The sequence below is a fragment of the Tetrao urogallus genome, assembly GCF_951394365.1.
Source record: "Tetrao urogallus genome assembly, chromosome: 17".
NCBI classification, from domain to species: Eukaryota; Metazoa; Chordata; class Aves; order Galliformes; family Phasianidae; genus Tetrao; species Tetrao urogallus.
This window is the reverse complement of record NC_136830.1, coordinates 2,367,448-2,390,815: the sequence shown is the minus strand read 5'-3', so window position 1 is coordinate 2,390,815 and position 23,368 is coordinate 2,367,448. Positions and strand designations below refer to the sequence as shown.

The 23,368-nt window shown below is 41.8% G+C and overlaps 1 protein-coding gene across 1 annotated transcript in view; it reads right to left on the bottom strand.

Moving 5' to 3' along the window:
* GALNT9 (polypeptide N-acetylgalactosaminyltransferase 9) overlaps positions 1-23,368 on the bottom strand; it is a gene marked incomplete at both ends in the record, with an annotated part of 113,739 nt that overhangs the window by 62,395 nt on the left and 27,976 nt on the right. Inside the window, 2 exons of the mRNA XM_079544075.1 lie at positions 4,250-4,424; positions 6,528-6,694. Of these exons, the coding sequence (XP_079400201.1) occupies positions 4,250-4,424; positions 6,528-6,694 (342 nt within the window). The remainder of the gene's footprint in view (positions 1-4,249; positions 4,425-6,527; positions 6,695-23,368) is intronic.

Below are 23,368 nucleotides of genomic sequence, written 5' to 3'. Positions count from 1 at the left end.
GCAGCACAGCTCAGCGCCTGCTGGAGAGTAAAGATGAGCTGTTTGGCTGCTGAACCTGAACAGCTCTTCTCAGCACCACTGAAAGGCAATGAAGATGCTTCAGTGAGCATTCCAGGTTGTTTAGGTAAATGCATAGTTGAAGTTGACTTTCTCATGTGTTCTCTGTATGCAAACTGGCGCTGCCCCAAGAATGCAAAAGGCCCACATGACGTTTGCAGCACACTGCCCTCTTTACTCAGATAGCATTAGTTTGCTTTTGCTATCTGAAATAAATCGGTTACCAAATCAAACCTCACCTTCGGATGAGGAAGAACTCCTTCAATAAACACACATCCTTTCCTTTGCTTTTGCATAAATAGAACTTCCTTCCCAAGTCAAACTCAGCTTGTTATCACAGATGCTGCAATGAAGCATGGCCTGATCAGCAATAATTAGGTGTGAATCCTAAGGGAGGGACTGCATAGGAGGACCACAACCTATTTCACCCTTGGCTTCAGTGCTTCTCTCACTAGAAGAAAAAGCCACCCAGACTCTGGCAGGCCCCCAAAGAACCACATGAGCTCAGTTAGAACAGGCAGGACAGGGTGCTTACCTGCTGGTCGAGTTTGGCTTCCAATGTACCACATGAAAGCATAGGGAAGGGAACTTCCATAAGAAGCGAAGTTATTATGTCTTTGTCCTACAGACATGTAACCATGTCTCCAATATGAAGAAGTTGGGATAACCAAAGCCAAAACAGAAGATTCGGAGGAAAGCAACTTCCTTTTTCATTATATAGTTTCTCAAGAATCCACTGCTTAAGGCCGCTGTAGCCAATTGCAGTACATATTGCAGCATGAAATAGTATCTGCAAGGGGCTATCTGCAGACCTGGCATCTTGATCTTCAGCTCTTAGTTTCTTAAAATTCCCATTTTCTATCTTTTTAAAACACTGACAACTTCAGGGATAATCTATATTGATGGGCTGTGTGTAGCACAGACAGATGGATACCGAGCTTGTATTTCAGGTCTTCCTTCTCACGTTGGGCTGTCTCTATCTCTCTCTGGTATATTGAAATTTTTTGATGAAATGCTCTTACTCCTCTGCTTCCTTTTGTCTGACAAAATTTTAATTACTACAGCACTTCATATCTCCATTCAATCCTCCAATACTACTTCTGTGATACGTGCAAAATCAAGTCCTAAGCTAGAAAGCAAGTATAATACTTTATCATTATGTCTTCTTTTACGGCTCCTAGCATCCTTTTTATGGCTGCTAATATATTGTGGTCTCTACCTTTCTCTTACTGACTTCTGCCCTCCTTCACTCAATGTGCCCCTTTTCTCATCGACAGAATTAACACCCCATTTCTTCTCTCTCTTCTTTCCTGCTCCCACATACAACGTAGTGAAGTTCTTTTCTCCTTGTCATATTATTCCTTCCCATCTCTCAAAGACAGGAGTCTGTATAATGTTCTACATCTTCTGCAGTATAATTAGCAGCCAGGATGCAATCGTCTGTGCTCAATGTTACTTGTGTAGTGCTTCATGCACAGCAGGTGGACCTAACACAAAAGTCAGAGCAGGAGTGCTCAAATCTGAAGTGGAATGAAGGGAAAATCAAACAGTACAAGCTTAAATATCTTTTCAGGCACGAATGTGCAACTTTCCTGGGAGTTGGTTTCTGTGAAAACTGTAGTGTCTGCTTTTCCAGTAAACTGTTACACACTGGCCTCCTCCCATGCTTCCATTCCTCTCCACTCCTGCTGTCACAGCAGCAGCATTTGCTCTCACTGCCAAAAGCCTTAAGGGGAACGGGTCAGTAGAAACTCTTTGCTCTGTGCTAACACATTTTAACACCTGAGAAGCAGAAAAGCGGCAATTAAGCACAGTAAGATAAATAATTCAACAGTTAATTTGACCTGCCAGGTTGTGGAGTATTTTTTAAATATCTTACCATATTGTATTTCAGTTTAGAAGAAATGTCCCTAGAGAGTTATGCTGTGAGAGCAGCCTTTGAGTGCTATTGCGTGATCCAAGGCGAGAGCTCACCCACAATGGGATGACTATTGCTTAAAGAAAAGATGTAGGTTTTTTTATTGCCAGAGTTCTGCATATTTCATGAGAAAGTGATGAAGTCCTTTTCTGATTCCCTTTGAATTTATCTGCCAGCTGATTAGGCAGGTAAAGCAGCCACAGAATGGAAGACTAAAATTACACTGCAGGTAACTGACTGTTAGATGGAACACAAACCAAACAGAAAGTTAATGCTCTTTTCTGTGGTAAAGGAATTGGCTGGTTTTTAATTGCCTCACAAATAATCCATAGGCAGTTCTGAGTGGGAATAATCCGTTTGGCCACTGAACACATGAATACACTCAGTAAAAAGGGGAAAATATTCACGCAGGATAAGACTTAGCAGGAGAATGGGACACCAGTGCTTTAACAAGCCATTCCCTCCTGACTACCAAGTTAGTAGAGATCTTGAGTGGGGGTACTGGTAACCTGGTGGGAAAAAATAAAGCAATCCACATAGGAAACCTTCCAGTCCCTCCTAGTAAAAGGAGATGAGATGAAAACTGGAATGACAGGCAAACACACAATGCATGATGGGCAGAACTTAAACTAGGGGGAGACAGACAGGATGAGGATTGAGATGGCTGTCAGCAGCACCAGAGAACAGAGGAAATACCAGAAAGGAACAACACTGAGCCTCCATGTGCAACTCAAACAAGTGGATATATTACATTTCTGTATGCATTTGCTATTCTCATCCATCTTCTGCAGCTACTCCAGAAGCCAAGTGGTCTCAAAGCAGCTGCACAGACTGGCTCAACAGTATTACTGAGACTTGTTGAAAGGAGAGTACACCAGGGAGAATGAGGTAAACACAAACACTTTTTATCTTGGATATACACACACTCATTGACTGAGTAGTCCACAAACTTGCTGTGCTGATTTCAACTCCTTCTGACATTAATGCAAAGTAAGCATTAAAAAAAAATCAACGAACACAGCCAGACGCAGCCACAAAACCTTTTTGTGCTTCCTGACACCACTGCCTAGTTTCTCTAGGTAGAATACATCAATAAGATACCAATGTCCTTTACAAAATAGGTAACAAAATTCCATGCAAGTCTCAGAACCTGCAGCTCAGGACTGACTAAGCACCACGAGCTTGCTCTCCCCAGCACCAGGCTGCAGCCTCCAGTTCTGCCCAGTAGCTGATATTACCTTACATAAACTTTTGCAAGGTTTTCAAAGATCCACCTGTCCTAAAAGTAAATAAACAAATTAACATCTTAAGCTTCTAAAAAATAACTCTGTTATTAAAGTCTCTGATGGGGCAAAAAACAGGGCGAATAGAAACCAGGTGCACTTTATTGCATCTTCCATTCATGAGCATACAAAAATAAACGCTCCACTCCTTTGCAATTAAGTTGCTCTCTGGTTGCAAGTACAGCTAATTTTAGTTTTAATTTGGGGATCTCTCTCTCAGAACTGCAGAGTATAATCAGCTCCACCATAACCTTCCATCATCATTATGAAATACTCATTATGAAATACTCTCTTTGGAAAATACACATTTTACATACTGAAGGTCCCACCAGCCCTTTTTCAGCTGACTGAAAGTTCAGGTTCTAACAGTGCCAAATATTGGCCACTAAGTGGTGCTGTGAAGATCTGGTCCATTAAGATCGTACTGGTGCTAACCACAGCTAACACCCCTCCTTTCCAAAACGGAGAGGATGAGCAAAAGCACACTGATTTCAAGTCCCATTAAAAATACAGGAAATATTTCCTTCCAAATGTAAACGTAAGAAAATTTACAAGCAAGTCGGATTTATATTCAAGTTTGTAAGAAGGAAAGAAAGAAAAGGTCAAGCAGATTAAATAAAAGTAGTTGAAAACATGCATCTGCCATGAGCAGAGAGCCTCCCTAATGGAATGTCCACGTCTGCCTGCTTCAGAGGCTTTGCATTCATTTCAGTTTAAATTACTTCTCTCTCTGCTAAGCTATAGTAGAGCAGGAACAAATGCTTTTCCTATGAATCTTGCAACCACTGCAGAAGACTGCTGGCAATATTGCAATAATCACAGATATTATTCAAATATAATTGCTAATGTGAAAACTCAAGCTTATAGTTGTCTCATCATACAGTTCTTCAGCTGCCCTGTTGAGTGAATCTTTTTCACAGCCTGTGAGACACAGGGCAAACTGTAAGAGCATGGTATTCCCCACTCCCTGTGGAAACAGCCAAGGACTTACCAGCCAATGTTGAATTCCACGTGAGCATCAAAAAACCCAACAACAGGAGAGGTTGCAGCTTTCCAGCCTTGGATTCTGGCTCGAATCAGTCCCTCTCGTTTGTTATTGCGCACTATTTTCACCAGACCTGGGTATCTTTTATTGACATACTGGTCCAGGTTAAATTTGAGCTCAACTACAGGGGGAAAAAAAAATAATAATAATAAGAACCCACAAACATTCAGAATGAAATCACTGCAACAGTCTTGCAATGCTATGCTTTACTTTGATTCATTCTGCAACAGATCCTTGGTCACTTTCACAGATACAAAGGAAGAACCACAGCTGTGGGACAGAGCAGTTCCTGAGATACCAGCTCAGAAAAAAGCACTGCACATCAGAGCATATGCTGTTAGCCTTGCAAAGACAGAATATGGCAAGAAGGATCTGTGCATTGTTTTGAAGAGCTGGTTTGTCTAAATATCTTAAAATAATTACAGTTTCAATTCTCTGATGATTTGCAATAGGTTGCAAGTGGCCCCTGGTGGAATAATTCTGAACTTGGAGCAGAGTAACACGGGAGTTATTGGTGTTTTTGGGGCGTCTGATTTACACTTATCCTTATTGAATTAGAAAAATAACCTCAATGGATTTTGGGTCAAGATCTAATTCAGATCAGAATTAATTTCCCTTCACTCTAAGTTCTCCCTTAGATACGACTAATATTATATGATACCAGGCTTCTTCTCTGTTAAGCTAAATGGATCTTGAAGATTTAAAATAGGCTTTTCTTTTTTTCATTTTCAGGCTTCAACCACAGATAGAGCTGAACTTGTTCACTCCATTTCAGTAGGCTTACAAAGAGGCAAATTACTAAAATGGTCACTGTATTTTTTAAAAATCAATCTAGCTTGGTAATTCATTTACACTACAGCTTACTCATAACGAAGCTTTTACTCAAATATATTTATTAGGAAAACTTAGGAAGCTTCCACGATATCAGGAGCCTCATTCTTCTGATCTATGTTACACAGTAGAATCATTACCATCCAAATAAAAGACCTGATAAATCTCCAGTTATCTAGAAGAATGACAGAGAAAAGCCATATAAGAGTTCACTGAGAAACAATGAATCCAATTCTCTTCTGCATTATGCTGACTGAAACACTTTGTAATCTCACGTAATTACTCCATAGGTTACAGCGCAGTAACTGAAAGCAGAATTGGACAAAAGGTTTCTTAAATCTCCCTATTCTGGGGCTTATTTTTGTTTTAGTGATTTGTTCTTTTCAACATCCTTTCTGTCTGGGCATCTTGAAGAAGAACAGCATCTAAAAACTGAAAGATTTAAAGTTCTTGAGTAGCGGCAGAAATGCCCAACTTGAGCCTTAAAAATAAATAAATAGGATTTAGAAGCTGCAACACTTTTAGAAGATTCAATTATAACAATTTAAAGCACAACAATATTGCTAGTTATCTGTATCCTAAAGGCAATTCCAACCATCCTATAAAATATATTGATCAGTAGCACCCTACGTGCTCACCAAGAGTCTGAGTTTTGATGGCTCTAACTGAAGTGCTATTTTTACATTAAGGAATTACAAGACCCAACAGTCATTTTGCATTTGCATCGCATTTGCAAAGTCTAATTTTTTTTCCTACCAAAATGAAAAGAAAGAAATCAGATTTCATAACTTGTGTCAATTCATGTGTAAATTGTGAAGCAGCAAAGTGTGCTTCCATGTAAAATAAACCATTTTCAAAGAGAATCTGTAATTTCACATTCCTCTGGAAACAGAACGTCAATTTTTGGTCTACTGATATTGATATTGCTCTGGCTCTCCAAATTTGGACAAAAGTTTTGTCTCTGTATAGAGATTACTTGTACAAATGTCATTAATTCTGTGAGGATTCCAACAGAGTCAACAGGGCTTATTCACAGAGTATTTATTTCTTATATAAATAGTTAATATTTACTGACAGCTTTGTGCAAGTGGCTCAGTGAATCATCTCCTCATCAAACACAAACTCTTGGAAATTCTGACTTCAGGGAGGTATGTTAACTCACACCAACGTACGGTCTGCCTTATTAGCCATTAATCAGTGGTTGTGAGCATTCATCAGTGGCTGTTCAGCTCCTTGAGCTGTTTAAATACACGCCATCTCAACGCTGCTTCATCCGAAGATAAAAATGATAATAATGTATCATGTAGAAGTGACAAAACTCTTTTTGATTTGTATTTCATGCTCACAAATGACACGAGATACAGAACTGAGAGGAAAGCTTATGTGCATTCACCATTGTCACTGTTGTCATCCACCAGAATGATCTCCTTGAGCAAATGTGAGGGGGTGTGATTCACAACACTGTGCACGGAGCGCAGGATGACAGACAGTGCCTCATTAACAAATATAAAGACCACAGAGATCTGGGGCAGGTCATCTGTGTAGGACATCTGCTTGCACCTGAAAAGAAGAAAAGAACAATTAAAACCCAAGCAGCCAATGGGAGGTAAAATACACCGCACAATGTCCTCTCATCTTTCATTGCTCTCCAGCAAATAGGGGTTTACAGGCTTCCTTACATCTGACATCACGTGAAGATGGGGTAAAAACCGAAAAGAAGCAACATGGCTAGGAGCAGCTAACTTCTTATCAACCAGGTGAAAAGCAAAGCTTATCTGTATGTCATACTTTTTTAATGGATCTCAGTCTCTGGGGTGTGAAAAACATTTCTTGAAAAACAAAAGAGTATCAGAGGTTTTGCTCATAAATATCCTGGAGAAAGCCCACAACCCCAGAGCTTGCTTGTGCTCCAAGGGCACCCATGAGAAAGCCTGCTGTTAACCTGTAACTAGAATTCATACTTCTAAAACTAGGACCTTCTAAAGTGAACCGTGCCCAAACAGAGCACTTGCATCACTTTCTGATTCTGCAGCTTGTGCAGCAGGAACCAATGCATGCTGTTTGTTGAACATGCAAGCTCCTACTGAAGTATTTGCAAAATGAATTTGCTCCACCTCAGTATGCAGCTATCCCCACTTATGCATGTTATCATAGACAGCAGTCCATGTACCCTGCAACACCATACTGCCACGTTTTAGGAGAATTCTCTCCCTCTAGCACAGAGGCCAACTATAAAAAATTGCCTACATGTTCTCAGAGTCAAAAGCCATTCTGAATTACCATAGTGATTTCTGAACCTGCTCTCTAAAATACTGCTAATTGCATCACAGGAAATGACTTTTCCTGCTCTTATCAAACTTTCTGACCTCTTGCTTATTACTTTGGCATAACGATGACTCTTTCTCTCCACTACCTGCAGTCATGGGGGTGGAGAGAGCGGCAGCCACTTGACTGCTGGATCACCTTTGGAAATCTGTCATGAATTCTAGTAAAGTGCAATTATTTATAATTCCTACCCATTCCTGCACTATTTGCACAGAGAGCTGATGACTTGCCTTTGATTCCATGGCTACCACAGCTGCTAACTGACAGCTCGCTTGAAGGCCTGTACCATTGAGAGGACCTCTGTGTAGAGCTTCAGGCTAAGCTGCATTCTCACACAATCTAAACATGCACCTGGAAGAAGGACAAAGATTTACAGGAGGTGTGAACACTCTGACACAGCCTCCTTTCGGAATTTCTCCTTGAGCGTGATTTTCCTCTTGACCACACCAACGTACCAAAGAAGTCCATTACGAATACTTCAGAGACACGAAAGAGCCATCAGCTAAAAGCAGGGATCTTGCAAGATTTCCCCTGACGAGGGACAGCTTTGATCTGACAGCAATTTGCTTCAGAGCCTCACTTTATATCAGCAGGACGCAGCAAATTGCATCCCAGTAAATCAGGCTGGTACCCAAGGGCTGGGTGTGCTGCCAGTGGAGCGAGGCAGAGGGCAGTCCTGCATGGGAACCCAGAGCCAAAAGGGAAGAGGGAAAGTGAAGGAATCGTGTTGAGAGCTGCAGAGGGCAAGGAGAAGAGAAAGTGCAGTGAGAACGGGGGCTGCCAAAGCAGCACTTGTAGTGGAGAGAGAGACAAGCAATTCAAGGCAAAATGAACACAGTATCAGGGGCAGAGAGGCATGGGTAGATGGACCACAGTATTTTGTCCAGGAAAAAGTGGAGCCACATGGGAGAACAGCACAAGGCCTCAGTGATTTATGCTGGCCTTCATTTGACTTCTGATCAAGAAATTTGGCTGAGCCTTTCTGGGGTAAGAAGTACTTCTTTTTCTAGTAAGTATATGGAACACCTGGTGTGGAACACCCAGCCACACTGGATGCTTTTATAAAGGGCTGTTTTGAATGTATCCCTCCAAGGCTAAATAATTTCTATCATTTCTCACTGCTGTCTCCCTTCTATCTGTTCTCCCCTTTTTCTGTTAGCAGGACATAACCAAAAACTCCATTATGTTTCTATTTGGAAAATGCTCCAACCATTACACATTTGAATATTTCAACTACGACTACAGCAGGAACATCTAGATGGGCCAAGGCAAACCTCAGAACTCAACGGTGGTTTAAATGCTGCTATCATTTTACTTATTACAAGATGAAGAGCTGCAAAAGAAGCTGTCTCAAACTACAGCAGTGATTTAGGAGTTCATTTCCTAAAGATTTCCAGTCAACCTTGAACTCCCAGCTCCTTAAGTCCCTTCAGAAAATGAGATGGATGTGCTGAGGTAGTCAGGAGAAGGCAGTGGTCTACTAGCAAACACTTCTCATGATGTCTGAGAGCACCAGCAATCCCAGACCAGGGACCTTTTCTTAAAAATCAGAGGGTGCCTAAGTGCTTTGTTGGATTGTTGCCCAAGCCCTTCCCAACGTATTCTGTAATTAGATAGAAGCTGCAGCAATTTACAGTTAATACTTCCTTCATTTCAAGAAACTCTAACCAGCAACTGACACCCTGAGCCAAGACATTAGCAAGTCACAATCAAAGATGCTCCACCATCAAAGCACAGCCATGCCCACTGTATCCTTACAGCCCCTTGACAGCCTCGCAGACCAACAACAGACCGAGAGCATTACATGGAGAACCGAATCCTCTGTCAGTGTCAGGAAGATACTGAAGTCCTCCTTGGTGCAGCCCTTGATTTTGGCCTCAGAGCATGGCAGACATGTCCCTGGAAAAAGATAAGGCCATAACCAGCCCACTTACTTATAACAGCAAAGGACATCCTTCCAAAAAGTGGTTGGAGTAGCAGCCTGGAGATGGAGGGAAAGCATCAGAACTGAAGAAATTGCCCATTTCTGGCAGTCCTGCTGCCAAGCCTGGCACTTGGCCAGGGAAGGAGCAGGGTGCTGCCATGCCCTCTGTTTCTCTATATTCAGTCTGATCACGTTAGGAACTGTGGCTATCGGATGAAGGAGGACAATTACAGTATTGAAAACAAATTAACCAGCACTACTGATCTGGGAGAGAACAGACAGCATAAGTTTGACCTACATATCAGTTAGCAAAGGTCTAAGCTGGCCAGGCACGGATCATGTTTAATGTTCTCATGATGTTGAATTGTGGTTGTAAGCCATCTCAGTGCACATCAGCAAAGGATGTGAGCTCACACAAGGAGTACTGTCTCTCCAGGGCAGATGAGCACACTGCAGAGAAACACACCACTGGATGCATCTAGGACCGGTGGTTCCAAACAAAGGCTGATGATGCCATGGCTAATCACTTCCACGGATCAGCTGAGGATGGATTAGATCTGATATGTGAAACAGCCCTTCAGGCATCTTTCATACAACACGCTAAGCATCAGACCTAAGGCATGCTGCTGTTGTCTTGGGAAGAATCTTTGAGAGTTCTTGCTCTGCATTGGCTACTGCAGAGCCTGGCTGGAAACCCAGAGGTATTTCCTTTGCACATGATAGAGAGCTTGATGTCAGATCATTTCTCTCTACCCTGGAGATGGTTTTCACTCATTCCCTCCCTTGCACTGAACCAGTTCCTTAAGTGAACATTTCCAAGCCAGCCCCCCAAGCCCAAATGTGAGCACTGTCTGTGCAGGCACAAGAAAAGAGGAAAGGCTCTTCAGCTTGGAAATGGAGCCTTGGACATAAATCATGTACTAACACAAAAAAGGTCACAGATTAGAAACAGAGACAATGAGAAAACAAAAGCTGTTCAGCTGAACAGCAGCCTGCTCATGGTAGCCTGTGAGCCTGTAGGCAGAAAAGAGAAAGATATTTTCTTTTGTCTGAGCCTCCATTGCCCAGTTGCTGTATTTTCTCTATTCGTATCTGATCCAGCAGAAATACGTGCCCTCTCTTTATGCTGCTCTTACAGTCCAATTGAGTTGCACTATTTTTTTGAGCAGCTGACACTACTGCTGTGCTGGTAGTTCAGTGGATTTCCAAGGCAAGGAATTCCTACTCTCTTTTTCTGGCTTTCTCTCGTCTCTGTATACTTGCTAACACCAAAAATGAGTTCTGCTTGCAGATCTTAATGTACTGAGTTTAGAAATGGATTAGGCAATACATTTAGAGATTTCTGACAGCTTTACCCTTCAGGAAGAAATGCAAACAAAATTAAAGCTGCTTCATGAATCTTTAAAGTATTTAATACAAGACATGTTTTTCCAATGAACCACTGGGATGGAAATGATTGTGGGTTTCTCTCCTTCACAAACTTGATTGGGCATGCAGAAATCTCCTCTGCAGTTCTGGCATAAAAAAAGCCTCAAACTGCTCCATACCCTGAGAGCTGCAGGATGGTTTGCATTCATGTTTTAAAGCCACAGAGGGGGAATGGGGCGCCCACAAATACATGACCAGTGAAAAGACAAATATTAATATTAAAATATAATGGATCTCTTGTTCATTAGTGCTGGCAAATACTACTTTTGAACATCAGCTCAATGTGTATTTTGAATCCAGTTAAACCAAAGGCTCAGATTACTCTCACGTACAAGGTTACCTTTTAGTACCTTAATGCTGCTCTGATTCAGTAACCACGGACAATTTACAGCAGCTAAATCTGTAAATCTAAAGGCTAGTTCAATGCCTCCTTTATTTCTCCAGAAATCTGCTGAGCTTTTGCAAACAGTGCTAGGTGCAATAGTAACTTTCCAGGTGCAGAAATAAACTATCATTACTTTTTGTTTGACGCTGGCAAAACAGTGAAAATGTGACATGTTGCAAATATCTCCTTCCCCAGCATGAGAGTCAGTGCTGAGCTCATGAGACTGACCAGTCCAAGGCAAAAGGCAGTGACAGGCTACAGAACTGATTAGCTTCATGGGTCACGAATCTGTCAGGCAGGGGGCTCCAACTCCTTCCTAATTAATTCTCCTTCCCCAAAGGTGTTAACTGTGTAAAGCCATAACATTCTTTTTCTGTTGAGGATGGATTTTTCTCCTCTATCCCAAAGAAAGAAGAATAAACAGTAAACATTTGGGTGCAAGGCCTACTTTTGCTTTCTCTGCCTGTTTTGCAGCTTAAGGAGGGCACTGCAAGAATTAAATAACATAAATAGAACCGAGCAAGGGAGCAGTGGCAGAAAACTATCACTCTGCATGTCTTGAGAGAAGAGGACCACTGTAATTAAGGGCCAGGTAAAAGGAAGAGCCACAGCTTTCAGAAAAAGCCAAGGACATCTGGTAAGGCGATCAGTGCCTTTTCACCATGGCTATCCCTTCCCAGCCTATCCCTTCCCAGCGTTCCCATTATGGGATAACCTTCACTTTGATTTATCATAAAGAGCATCAGCAGCTTTTCTTTCTTCCAGGATTTATCTGGAGAAGCACAGGTGCAAGATATTGTGCAATTCTGGTTAGGGCTGTAAGCTTGTTAGTCTAGGCAGCTCCATTAAAGGGTTTGGGGAGAGAATGTTTTTCCTCCATTGAATGACAGCTAAATAAATTGGGATAGTCTTCCTTCCACCCCTGCAAGCACTACGACACTCCTGTATGTCAGTATCTGGACACTGGTATTGACACTGACTGACTGTATCCATCAAATTTTAGGAATCTCCTTAACTGTTCTTCAGCACAAACTGTTCCTCATCCCACAGCACTTCGTACTACAGGGGAGTATACCTTGGAATGCTCTCTGTCACACTTCCCATAGAAACAGCCCAGATGTACAGGACTTTCTCTCCTATAATGCTTCCAATAAGAACCATTTCAGGCTGGTAAACTGGCAGCTCTGCAGGTAGGACAAAGCTCCTCATGAAACTGCAGTGGTGCCCATCAGAAAAGATTTCATGAGACTCAGACATTTACTTTTGTCCTTATTTGTTTCTTTTTAAATGCCAGCTCAGTGCAACTGGGACTAACTGCTCTGCATTGTGCAGTTAGTTTGGGGAGGGAAAAAACCCCCAAAAATAAAACAGGATGTTGATTACCGTTCTACTGGGCTTAACTCCTTCCTTCTATAGGATAGGTTACTTTATGTGCATAGTAGGAAGCCTTGAGAACTGCCAATAAGTGACAGATGGGTGACTATATATGCACAATTAACATACACAGCATGAAGAGGTCCCACTTGCAAAGCCCATTAACCCTTACATTGAGGATTGTCGGACCCCTCAAGAACAGCTGCCATGCACATCAAGTAAGAGGCTCTGTGTTTCAGTGAGGTATTTCTGGCTTTCCTTGGGGAAATAACACCATAAACGTGTCAGCATGTCTCATAAACATATTGATTTATACACATATCAATGCTATAAACTAGTTCCAATGGCTTTTAAAACAAGCACCTTCATTAACACAAAAATGGGTAAGAGCACATGTTCAGATCCTGCCGTAGTATTTGCCTCTTCTTTTGGTAACAACTTGAATCACCAATACATTTTGAAATACCATCTGTAAGGAATTTCCACCCTATCCCCTAGTGTGCCCGTTCAGATCTGCCTATGGCTGGATGCATGCTGCATCACAAAGCATTAGGCTGATTGCAAATTAATGGAGAAGTTGAAATCTGCTTTCCAGTGCTCTTCAAAACTCCCCAAAGAGAATTTATTCTCAATGTGACTTTATTTGTAATGGTACTAGACATATTTAAGGAAGATTCCCATCTAAAGTTCAAGTGACATGTATTCTGCCTTCAGATGATTTATTAGACGCTAACAGCATTTTTAGGCTCTCAAGATTTCGGAAAGATTCTGGTCCTTGTTCCCACTGGATTTTTTGCTTGCACCCTTCGTAAGTGAAAACCAGACAAGTGTTGTGCACACAGTGGTGATCTTACAAAGTTCTGCTTTGAGACTGGAGATGTCTTTGAACTTGAAGCTCAACTGGAACACAAACATCTCTGAACCCAATGAATTTATACTAAATAAAGGCAAAACCAAAGGAATTTTTCTAATTCACAATAAGAGTCTTTCAATGCCAAGTTCTTACCAGCAAAATATATTCAGAAATCATTACCTTTTTTGCATGACTTTTTCAACTGAACTCTGGGAACTACACTCTCTGTGCAGGAGACAGAACATACTTTCACCTCAGTGCTTTGCCAAAACCAAGACCTGATTTTTGCTTCCCTGTGTCCTTCTGCCCAGCCTGCAATGTGCAGTCAGCTCCTCAGCTGCATTTCTGACAGCCCAGAGATGCAAAAGCAGAATATGCATCCTAAGATGCCACCTCGTATGGCAATTTCTTTCCCATCACACTCCAAGCTAATGACATATGTTAAAAACAAACAAACACAGAGGAGATGAAATCAAAAGAATAATTTTCAATAAATGCTTTATAAGAGTAAAGTCACTGTTTCCTATTTGCACAGAAGCGTTTGCCATGTCCTTGAAGCTATTCGTTATTCAGATAATGATATGTAAATACTGAAAGTTACCCTTGACTATTAAAAAATTGCTGCAAGTATGTAATGCTAAAAATTCAAGGTAGCTCTGTTCAGTTCTGACTATCTCAATCCCTCAGCCGGCGCTCTCAGCGCTGGACAGAAGCTGAGCATCACTGCTATCGAGAAATGTAGGGCAATAAAAAAGTTTTCAAGGTAACTGTGCAGAGCTCTTCACAGATTTCATTACAGGTTTGCTGTCACGTTGCAGCGTGGTGGTAAGGAGGAGGATAGAGGAATGCAATCATTTTCCGCTATTACTTCAGCTAACAACGTTTTTTATGGTCTCGGGAGGACATACAACAATGTTTGGCAAACAATCTCTTCTTTAATGGGCTCCAGTGTTTTTCACAGGAGAGCAGCTTTAATCTCTGGTCCAATCCAGTTATGCAGCAGAATGTTTCTTTATATCTATGTACAAATACAGGATGGCTGAAGGAGTAAACAACTAAACAGAAGGTTGGTCATAAACGGCACAAACCCATCCCTCACTGCCTGCTGAACATGTACTGAGCAGCTCTCAATGCTGCCCTGCCCCAGCAGCAACAAGAGCAGTGGTGGCCCTGAAAGGCAGCGCTTCCTCAGACATCTCAGCGCATCGAGGTGATGCAGGAGCCTATGTGATTAACAAGCAATGGCCTTGAAATGTTTAAGCAGTAGTCACAGGGTTTTTCCTCTAGCTTTAAATAGATCGGTTTCTATCAGAGTGAAAACGGACCCAAGTTTATGGTATGTGGGAAGAATTATGGTTCAAACAGAGCAGTGTTCCAAGAACAAATGCATAAAGAACATTGATTTAGCACTGAAAATGGGAGTATTAAATCCATGATGTTTAGATGCTTTATATGAGAACCTGGCAGCAGTCACAGCATGTTTATGAAAAGGCATGGCAGGCAGGCAGGGAGGACAAATGAAGGTGCATGTGCCTTGGGCTCTTTCCCCATCACACAGAGGGAGGGAACTGCCTAACAAACTGAGCCTCTTTAACTGTAGATGATGGAACACATCTGGAGAGCCCCATGGACTCGGGAGCAGGACCCTGCAGATTAAATCACTGGGCAAGCAGCTTTGTGAAAACCTCACAGCAGCTGGATACTGATGTGCTGATGGGACTTGACTCCTCTTTACATCTTTCTCAGTGACAAGACAGGATTGTTCTTCGATTATTACAACTACTTTGCAAAACACCCCATTCAAACAAAGCAGTTAAGCACGCCTCATATTCACTGGGTTACTCATACACTTATAACTAGGAACATATTTAAGTGTTTCATTGGACTGCAGCCTAATCGCACTTTTATAGCTTTTGTTTAAATTAAAGGCTAGCTGGAGGTGAGCAGCACAGTATTCAACTATTTCATGCGTTTAGAAGTTAAATGTTAAGAAGAATTTCTTACCCTAGAATTATTTCAAGCACTTCAGAAAATTTGCAATAGATTCCATTTTTGTTACATTTAGAAATAAAAACATTTTAAAAAATCCTACAACATTTGCTGCCTAGCAGGGACTGGCATCTAGGGTGTACACTTCATAACAGCAAAACAGTTTAACACACTGGGAACTTTGATATTTACGAGCTCTCATCCCAATTCAGAAAAGAGCAGTTCAGTGTGTGCCCTCTCTTCACTGTGGCTGACAGAAATCAGACATTTGTCCTGACCAGGCAATGTACTTGAGTGTGACTTCAAATATTTGACCAAACCAGGTACAAGTGCTTGGCTTGCATCTCCCATTTCAGCAGTTTAACATTCATGCACTGCTCTTGCCCAAATCTGCCTGCTTAGAAGCAATTCCCTTTGTTATTCTGTGCTGTTTTGAAGTCACATCCTCAGTATTTGAAGAGTGAAATTAATTTGCCACTAGAAAGAAAAGTAGCACTAAGTGCTCTGCACAGGAGGAGCAGACTGTTCCCGTTTCCTGTCTGCCCAGCAGACTGAAGCCCTGTTCACAACCACATCCTTCTTCATCCTCCACCTACAGACAGACACACTCACCTATTGCAGCTGGGATATTTGCTCAAGCCATCTCACAGGAAAACTCTCCCTGCCTTGCTCCCAGAGATTCCCAGATCTGTCAGGCAAAGAGCTGATTGCTCCTCTATGAGCAAACAGAATGCATATTCCTCACCACTTGGGTACGCTTGGGTTAATAATACCAAGGCAATAAGCCACTGAACTAGCTGTAGGTCATATATTTATTTCCAGGCAGTATAGAAAATACAGGAGAAAAGCTTCTATGTCATTTTTATCTCCACTTCAATGTGAACTGCACCATAACCCTCTGTGAGAACTGTGTCCGAACAGAACATCAATGGAAGGAACAAAAGCTACAGCTGCTCACTTTGTGGATAGAGGTAACTAAAAGTTACTGCTTTCCTTTGGAATTTAAGGGGTACAGCCCAACTCAGCAACAGCACCCAAGGGTATTTTGGTGCACTGTTCTAATTATTGTTGCTGCTATTACAATTATTTTATCATCACTCAAGTCTGAACTGCCACTGCTGCCAGGAAGGTCTGCTTCACACTACCCCAGTGGCTAGCCCTGTGCTAGATCATTTTGAAGACAAAATACATAACTGCAGGCTAACAGAAGTCTTCAAGTGTAGAACAAACAATATACTCATCCCTCGGAGCAAAGAAAATAAACTAATTAAGGGACTAGTTGACAATCTGAAGGCAGCTCACACAGGGCTCTGTTCTGAGGGAGCTTTCTGCATAAGCAATACAAAATTAGAGATGAAATTTCTTGTAATTTCTAGTTACCTCATGCCTTGTGTGTGCTGCTAAGACCAAGGGAGTTTGGATTTCACTTGCTGACTGCGTGGCAATCGTCCTCATTTTCTGCGTTTAATTCAGACATGTAAGGAGAGATGTGTCTGCCTGGGTAGCCAGCCCTGCTGTTCACCACTGAATGGCTTCTTGTCATTGCTTAAGCGATTCCTTTGTGATACATCAACTACACTAAAATCCTCTGCAGAAACTGGAAAAAATGTCGCCTCCCCTTCTGTCACTAATGTTAATCTTTTGGTGAGCTAGGACCTCCCCGCTTCCTTTCAGGGGAGGAGAGATAAGAAACACAGATTGGGAGCATATTCCCAATACTATTTTCATGTCCGTGCCAAACAAACATACCAGGGGTTGTCAGAACGGCAAACCGAGGGTTCTTAGCTTTAGAATCTGCAGCCCATAGCAAGTTCCTTGGCAAAGGAGAACTTTGCCTCATATAATCACTGATTACAATCGTAGGCACTCATCTTTCTAAGACAGAGCACATACTTGAGCACTGAATGAAAGAAATCATACACTAGAAAAAGGGAGCATGCCGTGCTTTTCCCCAATGACCTGCTGTTACAGTACTTCAGCTCGTTAAAGTTCCATTACAAGCTTTGTGTGCTACAGGAAATTTCTCAGTTGAATCTCCACAGTGCTCACAAGGCTATTCCTCCCAACGCACAGAATCGTCAAGAACCACAGAAATCAGGAATCTGATTTTACACCACATTTCACACACTGATCTCCTCTTAAACATAGAAAGTGCATTTGCTGAGCCTTAGGAACACACACTGTGAGCTGCCTGCTCCACAAGGGTCACTTGTACGTTCCTACGCAGACAAGAAAGAGACGGCCAAGCCTGACCTGGCTCTGGCTTTACAAAAGAGACACGAAGCTCCTCAGGGCTTGCTCCATGTTTCAAAGAAGTGTCCAGGTGGGGACTCTGAACTGCTGCAGGATTTCTTGAAGCTAAAAGGATACAGATCAAAGTTGCACGCATTCACCTGAACAATCATTTCTTCCCATGGTCGCCAGTTGGTCAATCAAGGGAAAATAGGGCACAGACTGCACGGGAAGCAACTGTGCTGGGACCTCCCCTGGAGCTGCACCCGGCAAGGTGACCTGGTTTGGCACAGGTTTGTTTCTGAGACTACAGCAGAAGGTTTAGAGGCAATACAACAGAAGCCAAGATTTTTTTTTTCAGAAAGCTAGAGTAATGGAAAATAGAGGCCCATACTTCAACATCATAAAACTATCAAACAGCTTTTAAGTGGCAGGTGCTGTTTCAGAGAAACAAAACCTTGGAAGGCATCTAGATCAAACTACCCCAGACAGGGAGCTCGCATTTGCAGCCTGCAACAGTCCAGTACCTCTGGCAAAGGAGAGCTTTAAGAGTCTCTCATTTTTATTAGCACTAAATTCACTCAAAACAAGAGACACGGACAAAACAAGCAAGAAGTGACACTATTAAAATGAAACATGGCATCAACTTGGAGTCCACAATTCAGTTTTATTTCAGACAAAAGAGTAAATTGTCTGACATCTTGGCCTGTTCATGTTTTTGCTGCAGAGACACAAACAACAACTAAAAAACCTTTATGTTATTTGACCTGAAACCTTGACTTTTTTATACTCTGAAACACACCCAACTGCAATGAGTACCAAAATTCAATTATTTTTAAAATTACATTATGAAAGCAATTGGAGATAATGTGTATCCATACCTCACATCATCAGTTGAACTAAATTTGCATGCACATTTTAAGCAAGAAAAGGAGAACATCCTCTAAAACATCAGAACTCCTTCAAAGCTGTAAGAAGGATATTGGGTACAGTGTAATAGCGATACATGTAAGATGACATAAAAGGAAAAGAAACACCACTCTGAATTCATTGCCTGACTTGTTCTGTTACCTCTTTTCATTCTGTAATGTAATACCGTGGAGTGTAACATAACATGACAGTTCAGAAATTTACAGGAATATCCTTTTCTGCCTGGAACTGATAGTGGGCAACCATCAGACACCGGCCCAGGGGAGGCGCACGGAAGAAACTAAGCTGCTAGCACACATTTGCAGACACTTGGCTGCAAGTCACTGCTGACCTCAGTAGTGCTTCAGCATTACAGATACTTATCTGCAAGAGAATAACACACACAACTTGAAGACAGCACCCCACAGTCGCTCTTCTCAAGGGGAAAATATTCCTGCTATGAAAATATTACAACTCTCAAGTTCAGAAAATTACTACGTTCTACAATAAAAATAAAAAAAAATGGCAAGGGTGGTTAAGACACCTGTAAAGGTGCAGGACACATGAGGCACATCTAGTTTTATGATCTGTGAGAAAAACTGAGGATGAAAAGGAGATTTTTGCTCATCTCTTCCATTTCTCTCAGCTGAAAACCACGCTGCCTCCAGCCTTGCGCTGGACGAGGACCTTGTGCAGCTTCCATTGCTGGCAAGCTAGTTCAACTTTGCAACTCTGTTGAACATCATTTTTCAATATGTGTTACCAATGCAGAAGTTCCCTCATTTCCTTATGCCTTGAAGTTGTTAACATTTTGTATTGGATTCACTTGGAATCCCATTTAAACTGTCTGCCCCAGGTTTCCGGGGCAGAGATCTCTGGAGGACATTACACACTGCACACATCTAAAGCAATGTTTCCACATCTTCTCCTCCTCCACTGTATATAAAGGCAGCCTAGTTGACCACTTTAAATTATATGTCTAATTGTTAGTCAATGTTATGCAACCTACCTTAGGTAAGTTATTCATGCATTCAAGCGTACTTTCTGGTGCAGACAAATTACAGGGAATGGCTTCCAGCCTTACTGCATTTAAACACAACATTGCAATCAGTTATTGTTCATGCTCCCTAGTTAATCAAATTCAGCCTCCACTAAATCTACATTTATTAGTGCTGACAGTCAAGCAGAACTCGTCTTCAACAATTAATATACAGAAAGACACTGCAAAAATGTAACAAGAGGAAAATTACTGCATATAATGTGTAAGATGAGTTTTTGGAAAAGGTTGTTAATTTTTGTAATTCTGTTCAATTTAGACTTGCTGATACTCCTTTCATTATCCAATGGACCACTGTTAATGATCAAGGTCTATGTTAAATACTTTGTGATATAATTAAAGTTGCTACTTAACGGGAAAGCCTAGCTAGCACTAAACAGAAGAGAATCAATAATGAATCAAAATGGGAAAAAAGCTGAGAAAATTTCTATTGAATATCAGAAAAAGCTGTAGAAAACTCTGGTACTGTCCACCCAGACGTCGTGGAGTGACTTTCTCTATACACAGGCAGGTAGAAGGCAGAGTATTACTGGGCTGCAACCTGGGCAGTCTCCTGGTCCTACCTCATGGCCGTGCTCTACTGTTGTTGATCAAGCAAAAGCAGTTTGAGAACCTTCCTGATGACCAGCTGGCCTCAAATGGTTGGAAAGTTTCTCAATAATTAGTTTTTATTATTGGAAAACAGAATCGTAGTGTAATCAGTCTTCTCACTGGAGAAATTTAACATTGCTTAACTAATTAAATATCCAAATACCTAATGGTAACCTGAGATGCTGGAGACAAAATTTTAAGTTTGCATTCCCATTAATATACTGTTAAGAGTCATACTCCACCAGAGCTTGGGAGAAGACTTACAGTACCTTCATAACCAGGATCAAATAATAACTACAGTTCTTGGTGAGAGCTGTGAAGTAGTGTACAAATGCAGGGTCTAGCTGAGGCACCTGTGATCCACACAGTTTCCTTTGCCAGCCAAAGGAATGGATGATGTTTCCCTTCCTTTGTGGGCTTGCATAGTTCCAGTCTCAGTCCTTTACAGCCAAACAAGAAACACATCTCAAATTGCAGCTAAAAGCTTTTGGCCTACACAGGGGTACAATAATAAGCACAGCTGGCCCATAGGCAGCAGTATGAGCAAATTTAGATTGTCAACTGATATCCCCAATAAGCCGAGTGCTAGGCAGTGTGAGGTGGTCAGAGCCCAGCTCTTCTCAGAAGCAGCAGCACAGAGACTTGCTCAGCCCACACCAGTCCCTTCTACTCCCAGGCAAGGCAGAAAGGCAGCACAGAGCAAGCACATCTCATAGGCACAAAGGTTCCTGTGCTGTTAGGGAAACACAGCCTGAGGAAATCCCTGCCTGCATAACCGAGCAGAGCTGGCCAAGCTCTACAGAAAGTCCCAGAGCATGCACATACAGATGCTCCCTTTGGTCTGTTCAAAATCCACATCTGTACATTGGTTTGGGATCTAATTAGAACACTTCAGTTAGTTTCATCTCTAACACAACTTCACTTCAATAAACAATCCCAACCTGTTGCCCAGAGGTGATTCTAACCAGTCCATTTTCTGTTTCTGGTTTTTCCCCTCCCTGCTTCACATTTGCAATCAGAATGTAATTTTTTTTTTTTCTTCAGAATTTTAACTGCTTTTATTTTATTTATTAAGAGGGGAAAAAAAAAGGTTGAAAAATTTCCTATTTAAAATAAGCCTCACTGAAATTAAAACACACTTGTACCTGTACTGTGATTGTGAAACAGTGAAACACTAAGCTGAAAGAGGAACTGTTTAATTTCAATGACTGTTTCACTTCACTTCAACCCGACATTAATCTGAAAATATTGGAAAAGGCTGTTGTTAGAAAAGTCATTATATTTAAGCTAAATTTTTCATGGGAATCTAAATGCTTAATAGGTCTAAATATTTTTTTAAAACAATCATTTCACAGAAGAAATTCAGTCTGATACAGAGCATAGTTTCTTCTTTTTAAGTTGCTAATCAGAAATCCTGGTTCCTTAACAGCCTTGGATCCATTCCAATTTAAATGCTTCCTGCAAAGGGAACCACAGCAATGTGCTCTGGTCAACCTGGGGGGAATCTTAAAGGTAATTTGGAGATTTTCCCATCATAATCATAAGTGATGTGAAGAACACACTGTGTCCCCAGAGGATCTGAAAACTGGGTCATGAGGTAGAGAAAGCTGCAGGGCTGGAGAAAATCCAACAGCATCAGGTCCAGCCCTCTCCAACGCACTGATCCAGAAGTTGATGCTCTCTGAACACCATCTGCCTTGATGGTGAGGAGCTGCCTGCTCCAAGGCACCAGGCTGCTGCTCCTGCCCTGGTGACACACAGCTGGATAACGTGTGCATCATTTGCCTTGGGGATGCCTCAAAGGTCACAGTGAGCCTGCAGGGCTCCGCAGCCTGCAGGAAGAGCCAAAGTTACAGGGAGCTTCCTGCATCCTCCAAAGCCAAAGCTCAGCACTGGAGCACCATCTCCTATAGAAAGGCCGTTTCTATCTGCTGGCCTCAGACGAGCTGCGGTTATTAAACCCTTGAATGAACAAATCAGATGTCTATTTACCACGTCTGCCCCTTGATAGCACTATTTGATCAATTCCAGAATCCTTTCTGATAGGTAATTAAAAAAGCTTTTCCTTAGTTATAGTGCGGAGTGAACCATTAATTACACTTCAGAGCCCCAGAGATGCAATTCTTTTTCTATTGTGAAACTCTATAGCGAGCCACGAAACGCCTGCCTCTATACAAGGACTGAATAAATGAAAGTAATTTCCTCGAGACCTAGATTCCTCTGCTTTTTATGGCTAAAGACTGGAGTTGCCTCAGCATTAATAAGTTTGTTCTTTAGGGTTGAATTTTCTCAGTACAAACATCCATGACCATACCACAAAGAAATATTTTCTTTGGCTGATAGAGCCAGCAGACCGAATCCATTTATTAGTATTATTGTTATCACTGAACTGCCACAGTGCTCTTGGCATCGAGTTGCACAGAAGAGATCAGTTACATTGAAGATCTCCAGCAAGCGACAATTTCTTGTCAAAACCAATTCAGCCCTTATGGAAGCCCCAGGATCATATTAACTTTCCTCAAAAGTATGTGTAATGCATCACAGCAAGTGGTTTGGACAAGTGCACGTGTGCATGTGTGTGAATGTGTTTGGCATGCAGAGAAACCCCACAGTTATTTGAATTGTAAAGTCAAATGTTAGGAAGTTAGAGAAGGCTGGATTTACAGGTGTTCACCCTGTTTCATTCAACCTCTTGCAATCCACCCTTCTATATCAAAAAGAACACAGGAATTGATGTTCTCTTGGGAGATGATGCTTACATTTGAAGCACCCAGTTATCTGACACTTCCCAATTTACCAGGATGCCACATTGCAAAATAAACTGTGTTTGCAAGCTTGAGGGCCTTTTCCCTCCATGTCTTTGTAAGAAATTCCATAGGATTCTGACTTCTGTATTCTTAATCCTTGATAATGTCAAAAATCTACTGCCATATGCAGAGCTGCAGCACCTCTATCTTTATGCATGGCTGGGAAGGTTTGAGTGCAATCTCTTGTTACAGGAGCACAGACCTGTATTTTGCGCTGCAGCAGTGAAGGCCGTTATCCCCAGAAAGGCAGAAGGATGGCTATGGCTGCTCCTGGATCTGCTGTAGCAGTCCAGCGTACTCCAGCTAAACCTGCTCTTCTTTTCCCTCTCAGCAACCCCAACAAATTAAGTCACTTGAAGT